Below are 12,905 nucleotides of genomic sequence, written 5' to 3' on the forward strand. Positions count from 1 at the left end.
CCTTTACTAATAATGAACCAAATAGGGCCCTACTCTCCCCAACCCCACCTCTTAACCCACCTCCCACTAACTACATTAAAATAATACCTCACTATCAACTACTACCTATTAAATTAAATAAGTCAATTCAAGTTCCTTAAACTCTGTGCCGGTCAAACCAGGTCGAGTATTCTGGGACGGAGGGAGTAGCTAGTTTGGAAATAGAATTTAAAAGTAGTCATTTTGGTTAATAAATTTAAAAACTAGCCATTTTAGTAAAAGATCTTCCGTAATTCGAACACCTTTTTTTTTCAAAATACAAATCCTAACTTTTTTTCCCAAATCGGTTTGGATTTGAATTTGATTTCATATGCTTAATTAAATTGTCAAATAAGTTAAATTTGACATAAAATAATACCCAATACTTATATTTATGCATATATGCAAAGAAATGGTTCAAAATTTGCCCCAAATTCAACAACCTTCTCGAAAATTTTGGGTTCAAAATTTTCCCCAATTCAATCAAACTCCGGCGGAATTTTGAGTTCGAAAATCTAGGTGAGAAAGAGAAGTTGGTATAGAACAACGAGAGCTTCATTTCTTGGTGGGTTTGCATGAATTATTTGATAAATAATTTGGGGGTTCGAGTTGGTCGGAAGAGGGTGGAATTGTAGTTGGGTTCGTTGTTTTGATACCTAGGAAAAGGAAAAAAGAGAGATAGATAGAGGAGTTCTACCATGGGAAGACAAGGGATTGGGGGGGAGAGAAAAAGGATGTGGGCCAACAGTTAGCATTGACGGCGGAGAAAGGCTTGAAAGGGCTGTGATGGTATTGTAGGCGATGGTAAGGGAAGTGCAGGTGGGTGGTTGTGGCAGTGGGTAACCGATAATGGTTGTGATGTGAGGGAAGAGACTAGTTAGATTTAATTAGGGTTCATTAGGTGTTAATAAGGACTAATTGGAAATAAATTAGGTTAACCACTAGTTAATTAGAGTTAAATAAGGATTAATTAGATTAATTAGGGGTTAATGACTTATGGACGTTAACGTCGTTAGTCAACAAGGACATTTGGTGAATTTCTGAAAAAATAGGAATATTTGATGTATTTTAAAAACTTTATGAGTATTTGATACATTACGCGAATCCTACATGTATTGACGTATTGCTATTCGACGTCCTCAATTGCTAGAAACGCCCTCATATTTATGTTGAAAGGACAATTTTACCCTTTTAAAGAAAATTACCCAATCCCCTTCACTTTTTTTATTTTTTTTTGAATAGATATTTATATATAAACAAATAAATTTTTAAACTACAATTTTTAAACAAAAAATTCTAACAATTTTATTTTTTTCAATTATTTTAATTATGAAGTTCAGTATTTATTCAATTTTTTTGGGCAACCCTTTTTAAAATATCCGAAATTAAAAACGAAATAATAAACTAACGTTTTATTTTTATAAAAAAATTCAATTTCAATTTTTTTTCAAAAGACAAGGGCCGCCTGGAATTGGCCGCCCGAATCATGAATGGGCCTCAGATCTAGCTGGCGGCCCAACCATGGTTCGGGCTGCTTATTCCAAGCGGCCCAGCCATGGTTCGGGCCGCCAATTCATGGCGGACCAACCATGGTTCCGGCCGCCAATTCCGGGCGGCCCTTGTTTTTTTTAATGAATTTTTTTCCCGCCATGTAAAAACGAATGTAATCAAAATAAAATTTTAGTTTATTATTTCGTTTTTAATTTCGGATATTTAAAAAAGTGTTGTAAAAAAAAATTGAATAATTACTAAATTTCATAATTAAAATAATTAATAAAATTGTTAGAATTTTTTGTTTAAAAATTTTATTTGTTTATATATATTAGATTCGATTCAAAAAAAAGTTTAAAAAATGTGAAGGGGAAGGGTAAAGGGAGATAGGGGTACTTTTCTTTAAAAGGATAAAATCGTACTTTCACCACAAATACACGGGCATTTTTAGCATTTGAAGATGTCTGGTAAAAACCCCTAAACTTTTCATAAAAATCCCGTATTTTCTATGTTTATCTATTACTATATACTAAAAGAAACACTAGGAATGACACATGTAAATTCCTGGTGCGATTTTTTCCCGCCAAAAATCACTTTCCCAAAAATGTGTATCTGTTTTATTTTATTTTTATTCTCTAACTTTTTTTATAAACTACTCCTTATTTATGTATGGAAACAAATTTTAGTTTATAAATTATGGAAATAATAAATACGACTTAATAATAATTATTCTAAATTGGTAATATTTTAGTCAAATCGCTATATTAATAATGGAAAACATATCACTCAATATTTTGGTCAAATTGTTATATTAGAATTTTAAATATGCATATTAGATGAATAAATTTAAACGAGTAGGTTAAAAATGTTATAACTATGTAGTAGGTTGGATATTCAGTGAAATATTTTGTGAAAAAAATATCAAAATCCGTGCGTGAACGGGATCTAATCTAGTTTTAGATTTATAATAATCATTTGGAAAAACACCCAACCAAAAAACCCAAAAGGTAAAATAAGAAGAAAGGAAAAAAAATTCCCTCTCCTAAAACTCCAACTCGCATCTGCGCATCTGTTCTCCATCTCCTTCTTCGTAACAAAACCAGCATCTCTTAGCACCACCTCTCCTTCTCTGCCGCTACTATTCCCGGCGTTGACGACAGTGTATAACTTCTTTTCCTCATCTATTTTCTTCACATTTTTATTTTGCATCGACTTTTTTGAAATTTCTGTTGATTTTTTTTGTACTCCTATTTTTATAGATCCAATAATTGTAATAGTCTCATGTGGGGATGATGTATTTTTCCTGTTATGATGTTTCAGATTGTTAAACATATTTTGTAGGATCTTTTTTGTGCCATTTGGTGTTGATTTATGTCTAATTAGTCTATAACCAGCTCATATTTCTGCTTGAAAACCAAATTTATCTTTAATTTGAATTTGTTTTTGATTAAATACTATGTTTTGGGGGTTGATTTGGTTTCTGTAAGAGGGAGCAGATTAAATTTGAGCAATAATTTAAGGGTATAATAAACATTAGCTTTATTGAATTAATTTTGTCGTATGTTAAAATGGTAAAATTAGCCAAATTTGTCTACTGGCTTTAAACAGCAGGAAATTTGGAAAATTAAATGGGAACCCAGCAATCACATCCCCTAGCAGATTAAAACTGAGCAATAATTTAAGGGTATAATAAAGTTTAGCTTTATTGAATTAATTTTGTCATATGTTAAAATGGTAAAATTAGCCAAATTTGTCTACTGGCTTTAAACAGTAGGAAAGTTGGAAAATTAAATGGGAACCCAGCAATCACATCCCCTATTCTTGGCAGTTGTCTGGACAAGAAGCAGAAGGAGATGGAAACTTTAGGAGCTTTTTCTTACTGAGTTGACATTGGGGCCGGGAAAAGGGAGCTGCATTTTTGTGGTTCTTTCCTTGGTTGCCGCGAAAAATGTTAGTCTTTGCAATCATTACACCGTTGAAATTTAGGAGTTTTAAAGTAGAGACCAGCAAACTACTAGACAGCCGCACTACTTCTGCCTGTAGAAAATGAGTTCAATAATCACTGAATTACCCTATACAGGGTTTGGACGTTCCCGCTCTCTCTCCATTAGGCAACTCGTCATATGTTACTATGAGATTTATGACTTTATGAGGAGTATTTCTGAGTAGAGGGAGAGCAGGGAGAGTAATGTATGTAAATACCTTTTGGTGCTTGTGATTATGAAGTTTCTTGAACTTATAGGAAGCAAATAGTACACTCACTGATTTAAGAGCTAACACTACTCATTGACTTGTTTAGCTAGTCACGATGAGAATGTCATAGCTCACAAGAGTCACAAATTCTTTGCTCTACTTTTTAGGCTCCGTTTAGTATGGTGTAAAACATTTTCAGTGCAAAATAATTTTCCATGGAAAACATTTTCCAAGGAAAAACACAATTCTAAACTAATTTTCATTTGTTTGGTTCCTTAAAGGAAATTGGGAGAAGATGGTGAAGAGTGAGGGAAAGAAGGGAGAGGGAGATAAGGAGGAAAGTTGGAAACGTGGTTTCCTTTCCTTTCAAATGGAAAAGGTTTTCCACCTTTGAGGAAGTAATGGAAAATTGTTTCTCATCCCTTGCCAAACCAAACAACGTAAAATGATTGAAATGTAAAAAATCGTTTTCAATGAAAACGTTTTACATCAAACCAAACGGAGCCTTAGTCCTTCCTAATTTCTATCCTTGAGATCCCTCAAGCAGTCAAGCACCTCAACTATCCTCTAGCTCTGGCATTCTTTTTGCTTTCCCTTTTTTTCTTGTGTTATTGTCGTCTCTTTATTATCGTGAGTTTTGGTCCTCTAGTTGCTTTAATTCATTCGTTGATACGGAGGGAAGATTTTCCCATATGTCGTGTTTTTCTCTTCCTCTTCCAGCTTTATTCAAGACTTAGAGTCATTTTGGGTTCATTTTTTTGCTCACTTGATAGCGTTTATACTGTCAATTAATTGTTGATCCAGCGGAGGGCATTATTCTGTGGGGGTTGTGTGTTGTTTTAAGCTCTACTCCTTGTGTTGTTGGTTAGTACAAAATGATTTCTTCTGAAAAAATGTCCTGCAGTTTGGGTACGTGGAAATAGATTCACATTAAAGTCAGGCTGTTAGATATGAATTATACTACCATTATAGTGAATAACAAAGTTGAAGGCTGTTCAATCTACTTTCCCTTCTCCTGAATATTTGTCCTCTTGTTAGTGTATAAAATGTGTGAAGCTGCCAAAATGATCTGCTAAGTTTGAACATAGTTCGTCTCTCCATCCTTTTACTTGTCTTGACCTGGAATTTGTTCTGTACAGTTCTTTTTGCTTACTCTGTATTGTTTAGATGGTCAAGTATTTCTTCCATGTCAGTATTGCCACCTTTTTGCTTGTCTTTTTGTTCTGCCATCTTATTCATTGTATATTGAACCCTGAGCTCTGAAACTGTGCTCATGCTATCTCGTTTAGTGCTATAACTATATGAACAACAAGAAAACACCTAAGTATTGATAGTATATGGGAAGACTTTTCAATGGCTACAACAAAATGGTAGCCACCACAGTACATTAAATCTCAGCCCTTCTTCATTATTGTTGACTCATTTGAACCATTGATTGTGATGACTTTTGTATTACTAAAAAAGTAATTTATATTTTTTATTTTTTTTAAAAAATATCCTCCCACGTTCAGTTTTATTATTTTGGTATTTTCTCTGTTAATCACTTTTCTTGTTCCTAGAAATAACCGTCTACTCAGCTCATCCTTTACCCAAAACATCAACGAATACGTCATAAATTTATTTCCACTTTTCTTCATCTAACACAAAATCTGAATTTAGCAACTCAAATTATTCAAGTAAATTAAAATCTACGATTTGTTTTTGATGTTTTTGCCAATATACATTAACGATTATCAATAAAGAAAATTAATTATCAAAAGTGGAATAGTGTTTGTGTTAGATGAACGATTATTAATGGAGTATATTTTTTATTTGTGTTAGATGAACGGTTAACAATGGAGTAAAATTTTTATTGTGTTAGATGAATGATTATAAATGGATTACATTATCGATTTGATGACTTGAACAATACACACAATCCCAATTTGATTGTAAAGAACAAATGGAATTGAAGAACAGAATCAAAGAGTTTCATAAATTTTGTAGGTTTGTGTGTATTTTTTTTAGATGAAACTTCTCAGTAGATCGTCAATGAAAATTGAATATTTAATTTATTTGTTTTATGGTAAAATTTATTTTAGTTAAATTATAAAATGGTTTATAATTAAATTAAAAGTCAACAAGATCAATGGTTTAGATTGGTCTATTCTTATTTAATGGTTGAGATTTAATGTATTATAGTGGCTACCATTTTATTGTAGCTATTGTAAAATCATCCTAGTATATGTTATATTTTGTAAATATTCTCTAGAATTAACTACGGTATACTTAGCATTGTTAGCTATCAATTAGTCAATTAACTCCATGATAGTATTATATTCTAATATCCTAGTAACGTAATATGCTAGAATGATTCCTAGAATCATGGAGCTAATTAACTAATTGATAGCTAAGTATACGATAGTTAATACTCCGTGCTAGAGAATACGGAGTATCTATAAAATATATTTTAAAATATATTACTCCCTCCGTTCTTGAATATTAGTTCCTTTTGGAATCTAAGACAATCCAACAAAAGTACAATTGTCACATGAATTTCAATAGAATATAACCCATGTGGGTAGGAGAGAGAAATAAGTAAGGGGTTTAATGGGATAAAAATGTCCTGCAGGTTTGGGTACGTGGAAATAGATTCACATTAAAGTCAGGCTGTTAGATATGAATTATACTACCATTATAGTGAATAACAAAGTTGAAGGCTGTTCAATCTACTTTCCCTTCTCCTGAAATTTTTTCCTCTTGTTAGTGTATACAAATGTGTGAAGCTGCCAGAAAGATCTGCCAACTTTGAACATAGTTCGTCTCTCCATCCTTTTACTTGTCTTGACCTGGAATTCGTTCTGTCTAGTTCTTTTAGTTTACTCTGTATTGTTTAGATGGTCAAGTATTTCTTCCATGTCAATATTACCACCTTTTTGCTTGTCTTTTTGTTCTACCACCTTATTCACTGGATATTGAACCCTGAGCTCTGAAACTGTGCTCATGATATCTTATTTAGTGCTATAACTACATGAACAACAAGAAAACACCTAAGTAAATTATTCTCAGGTCTGGAATCTGGATTTTTTTTAGATGTAAGCAGCTTTATCCTCCTGTAGCCTAAACTGGTAGATAACTGTTGTCAATCATGCCAGCCTTCATGTCCGAGGAAAATAGTTATTGCCAATTGTCTTTTTTTTTTTGACAAGTGCTAACTAAAACAAGATTACGGGAAATTAGAAAAACAAATTAAATCTCGAGATGCTCCAGTTGCGAGATCATGAGCTTGACCCACCCGCTCCCGCTCCACCTTGAGAACACTGCACCAAGAGAAAGCATTGCCTAGGTTCCTAATTTCTTCTAAGGTCCAACAGGTTCCTAATTTCTTCTAAGGTCCAACGAATCTGCATGTCCTGAGTGTCTTCCTTCACAAGCATTTGCACCAACTGCTGAGAATCTGTAAGAATTGTAACATTCTCCAAACTAGCCTGTTGAGCCCACTTCATACCATAGAGGCAGGCCAATGCTTCAGCATGTAACGGATTGTTCGTCGTCCCTGAGCCGTGACTTGAGAATTGTAACATTCTCCAAACTAGCCTGTTGAGCCCACTTCATACCATAGAGGCAGGCCAATGCTTCAGCATGTAACGGATTGTTCGTCGTCCCTGAGCCGTGACTTGAGAAATATCAAAACATTAGAAGGATGTCGGAGGTGATTTTTTTTTGGTGTAGAAACTTGTGTTCGAGAGAGAAAAGGCTGCTTTCATGGATTGAGTTTCTTACTCTTCTTGGCTTGTAAAAAAAAGGTTATGTTATACATGGTGGATTCTAGTATCATATACTCGGTTGCTAAAATGTTGCAAGTGACGCTAGTTTCTGAAATGCTGCTAAATGTAGACTGAAATTATTTTCTTGCTCGAAAGTTGTAACTGTAACTTTCCTTGAAGAAACAGGGATGACTATTGACTAATGTCTGTGATTACTGGTTTTGATGTTTTGTACTCTTTAACTTTCTTCTTATTAAAGGTCTCTTGAACTGTTGTGGCCCTTTAGTGTTTTTGATTAGTGATTGCCTTCTCTGGCGTAATTGCTGGGAGGCACTTGCTGAAGTTTACTGGCTCTTGTTGGCATGCAGGATGGCGGAACAAGAGCCTGCATTTTTTCCGAGGGAGAAGCTTATTGAGAGGCAAAAGGTCTTCCAAAGCATCCACAAGCATACATATCTAAAGGGACCCCTCGACAAGGTCACCTCCGTTGCCATTCCTATTGCTCTAGCTGCTACGTCGTTGTTCCTGATTGTGAGTCACTTCTTCTTTTACATTGTTTCTTCTTTTAGAGAACTTCTTTGTTCGAAATCTTACTGAGTTCTCACTTTTGTTTTTACGTTGCATTCCATATTTTCCCTGCAGGGTAGAGGGATCTATAACATGTCTCATGGAATTGGGAAGAAAGAATGATTGGCAAGTTTGCTTAATGGGAGTTAATAGGATTGGCTATGACTTGACAATAATGTCTGGAATATGCTTTGAACTTGTAATTTTGTTTTCATTTCAAAGTTTCAATGGTTGCCTTTTTGACAATAATATGTAATAATTGCATTATTACTGTTGAATGCTGGATATTCTTTAAATTGTGCTCGTCTTACCAATTGACTATGGTGATGCATTTTAGTTTTCCTCCTGGACGAACACCCCACCCCCACCCCCCGGGGGGGTTTTGAAAGGTAATGCTTTTGCGCAACCTATTTTTAGGGATTAGGTTATTTTGTATCCCCTCCATCAATAAATTATTATACAAATTCTTAATTAAGACGGTATACAATAGATATCATAAGGTAGATGTAAGCCCACTTGGGCACCCGATTTTCTTTGTAGTAGAATTTGAAATCTATGAATCTTCTTATATCTTTGAAAAAAGAAAAAAGAAAAAAATCTTCTTATCTTTCAAAAAAAAAAAGGTAGATGTAAAGTTATCTCAAAATTCCTTAAAAGTTACTCGGGTATAATGTAAAAGCGTTTAATTTTAAGTGATAACTATATTAGGTCTCGTGCATCCACGTATATTATGAAGTTATTATTTTATTTATCCCCTAAAGCTAATGCATAAATCATCTATGCAATTTTCGTTCTGTTACGTATAATATATTTTATATGTTTAATATGTTAGTTTGATCAAAATATTTCATATTCGTAATATGTTAATTTGATTAAAATATTCTGAAAATATATTTTGTATTAATATACTGATTTGACTAAAGTATTACGGAGTACCAAATATTGCCATATTTTATAATCCAATATTTTTTTTCATAGATAAACAATTTATAAAAAGGCATAGAAAATAAAAAATATAATAAAAGTAGATATATATATTAGGAAAAGGTTTACCTAAAAAAAATATATAGGAAAAATATTTTTTGCAGAATTTTTTTACTATGTTTGTTTAAAACGGAGTATAAATTTATAGATTTTTGCTTCGATGAAAGTTATCCTTCAAGTCCACTCATAATGTACAAAGGTAATAATATAATTCTGTAAAAAAATTACCGCCAAACATTTATTTATAAAAAATATTAATCAAAACAAGTTAAAAGTTATCAAAAAACATATTAAAAATTACTTTGGTGTATAATAAATTGGATAAATTATTTTTTACCACCTAAAAATTCGAAAAAATGTTTTTTACCACCTAAAAACTAAAACTTGTATTTTACCACCTAAAAGAATTTAAAACTTGTTATTCACCACTTGAAAAATGGAAAAATAAACGAAAATGTTATGTGGGAGGCGCACAATAACATTAATATTTTTTATATGCTCTCTTCGTCCATGATTTCATGTATTTAACTCTCTTCTCTTTTCCCGCTTTCTTATCTTTCATGAATTCACATAATTTTTTTATCACCATTAATTAATAAAATTGACAAAATTTATTGGAAGTAAATAGAAAAGGGTGAAAGAGTTAAAGAAAATCACAAAAGGAGTGTAAAAAATTAGAGGAAATTGAATTAGATAGCCACACATATATGTTTCATTTATTTTTTCATTTTCAGGTGGTAAAAAACAAGTTTTAATTTTTTTTAGGTGGTAAAATATAAGTTTTACTTTTTTTAGGTGGTAAAAAGTAATTTTTTTGATTTTTATAGGTGGTAAAAAAACAATTTATCCTAATAAGCTTGTTGTATATCGGGTGCACATAAACCTTTAAATTATAATCCAGATTATCTTTTGTAGTCAGTCTAATATGAATCACTTTCTTCAATTAGGTAAAACGAATGAAAACTTTCTCATAATATGGAGTATATAAACACCGGTACGATGGTGTAAGATAATTAAGAATGAAAATTTCCAAAAGGCAAAAAACAACATTAGTACGATGTAGACGTAAAGGATAATTATGATATTGGCCTATTGGGGCTCACAAATTGCACAAATTACTCCATGATTTTGATACAACTTATGAAAAGGAATATAAGGTACTCAAGATTTATCAAACTCGGCCGTAATGTATGTTACTACATCTGTTTCAAATGATCTTTGCACCTTTCATTTTAGTTCATTTCAAAATATTTTTTACATTTTGTTTTATTATATTTGTTGACATAAAAATTTATTATCTTATCTCTGTTACCCAACAACATTTGTAATTTTTCACTCACTTTCTTTTACCTTATTCATTTTTTTTCCTACACACGCACTTTTTTTATCCATCTACCATACTTTATCCATATTTTATTATATCTACTCACTTTTTTACACAATTTTCCTAATTTGTCTTAATATTTGTGCAAATGATAACCGTAAAGATCATTTTGAAACGGATGTAGTATAAGCCTCACTTAAAATCTCTCTATAAAAGGATTATCTAAATTAGGAAACTTTGTCACAAAAAATACCTATTAAATTCAACTTTTTGCAAGAAACTATATATTTTTTTTTAAGTTTAAAGCTCCCTTTTGTCACAAAAAAAAATTGCGAAAAGATACCACGCATCATAATCCAATCATTGACCAACTAATATGGCGTTGACTTGACACGTGCAAGTCGCATGCCTTCATTAAACCTTTTTTTTATGGAAACTTTCTTCACTTCCCCACCTCGGTCTACGTTATAACAACATCAACATTTCCCATTATAACGTATGTTTCTCATCATCTATCTAAACATCACATTAATTACATATCAATTCTACTTCTAACCGAAACGTTTCATAAACTCGATACCAAGTATGTTGACTCCGTACTATTGTTCTTCCCCAAATGTTAATTTTTTTTCAATTTGGAACACATTATATGGCATGGGACATTGCTCCATCAAAGAAATTGACTTGTAACTGTGGGCATGTTGCAGACAACCAAAGGTGATGTTTGGTTGACTTGGGTAGTAACTTCCCATGGGAAGTTTTATTTTATGGGAAGTTAATTTCTTAGTTAACTTCCTAGGAAGTAGCTTGATGATATTTGGTTGAACTTGGGCATTAGTAAATTGTGGGAAATGGCATGGCAAATGTGACTTACCAAGGGGAGGGTAGGTAAGTCACTTTCCATGTTCCATGGGAATTACAACTTCCCAAGGAAGTTCCAATTCCTCCATTATACTCATTTCATGCCAACCAAACAACTTGGTATATGTGCAATTCCTAGGAATTCACACTTCCCCCTCTATTTACTTGCAACCAAGTGAAAATTCTTTTGACTTGCAAATTCTATAATTTTGAGACGTGTCACATGGGGTGTATATTAGTGGATTGACGAGGACATTCTTGATTAGCAAAAGGATATGACCAATGTACTTGTCGATGAGAGGCATAGGTTGACTATTGATGTGAATATGTTTAGGGAGGGGTGAAGGCCAATTAGGTACTCCATTGCTTGCATTGGACATGACTACCTGAGGAAAAGAGGCTTTATAAATTATGAGAAAGATGAGAAAATAAAGAGGAAAATGGTGAAGACTAGAGACACAATAACATTGGTTACATGTTAGATGACCACATTGGGTGGTTGTTGTTTACATGTGAGTAGCATCTATCCTAATCAATTACATAATTGCTAAGGTTTTAGTTGTGTTATGTAATGTGATGCAAACTAATAATCTAATAAGCACAAAATCACTATACACTACATGTATAAAAAGTTGAAAATTAGCGTAAATTTTGTTTTAATATTTCAAGTTAATCCAATCTAAAAACTAAATTACAAGAAATACTTGTATCGTTTTGGGAATAAGTACGAGTAAATTGAACACCGTTATTTGTAATTTAATTGTCAAGTATGTGAGTCGCCGCCTACGTCAATGCGTCCACCTTCCTTTTTTTTTATTTTATTAAGTTACTCTTTTATACCTAACTAACTTTGTAGTATATTTTCTCATATATATTATGCAATTTTTTTTAATATTTTTTGAAAATAACTCATCTCATAGAATTAGACCCGAAAGACAGTTAGCTAGGTATTTTGGGGTTCAAGTCATTTCAAAATTCTAAGTCGATTTCTTTTCAATTTTGGGTCAAAACATGCTTTTAACTGGACCTATCAAACGGGTCACTTGGATCAGATTCTTTGGGTCACGTATGGGTCGGGTCCACTCGGATTTTTGATTTCATTCGGTTTTTGATGGTTGGGTTTGGGTCAGAACTTCGGCTCGATATCGGATCGATTCATATCAGATCAATAATTCATATCAGACCATGTTTTTTTGGGTTAGATCAAGTTTTTCGGTTAGGTTGAATTTTTCAGGTTTCAAGTTTTGATCAGGCTATTTCACAAAATAATTAAGGGATAAACATATACAGTTTGGAGTTTACTTATTTTTCGCATGAGAAATATAGATATATAAACAATAAGGGTTACATTTTCACATTGTTACAAGTGATAATTTAGGCAATTCTAGTCCTACTTCTACTAATCTATAATCGAGAAGACGAGACATGAGACATAGAAAAATATAATATATTTTAGTGATTAATGAAAAAATATCATGCTTAATAAAGTAGTAAAAGAAACCAAATGCTCGGATTACTTCATAGACAATATGACGTTATAAATTAAATTAATGGATGTATATTTCATTACAAACATATAATAATAATAATAACAATAATAATAATAATAATAATAATAATAATAATAATAAAACTCCGTAGTAACAATAACAACAATTTTTTAAAAAAAACTCGTGTTATTTAATTTGAACTATTGATAAATGTGAGTTGTTCTTCGGTTC

At 32.3% G+C, this 12,905-nt stretch overlaps 1 protein-coding gene across 1 annotated transcript; it reads left to right on the top strand.

The window, feature by feature from the left end:
• The first annotated feature begins 2,506 nt into the window (after window positions 1–2,506).
• LOC110787557 (uncharacterized) lies at window positions 2,507–8,329 on the top strand. The gene is made up of 3 exons (XM_056831569.1): window positions 2,507–2,670; window positions 7,817–7,979; window positions 8,091–8,329. The coding sequence occupies exons 2-3, from the start codon at window positions 7,818–7,820 to the stop codon at window positions 8,136–8,138; spliced, it is 210 nt and encodes a 69-aa protein (XP_056687547.1). The 5' UTR covers window positions 2,507–2,670; window position 7,817; the 3' UTR covers window positions 8,139–8,329.
• The last annotated feature ends 4,576 nt before the right edge of the window (window positions 8,330–12,905 follow it).

Source organism: Spinacia oleracea, chromosome 6 (genome assembly GCF_020520425.1).
Source record: "Spinacia oleracea cultivar Varoflay chromosome 6, BTI_SOV_V1, whole genome shotgun sequence".
In the NCBI taxonomy this organism is placed as follows: domain Eukaryota; kingdom Viridiplantae; phylum Streptophyta; class Magnoliopsida; order Caryophyllales; family Amaranthaceae; genus Spinacia; species Spinacia oleracea.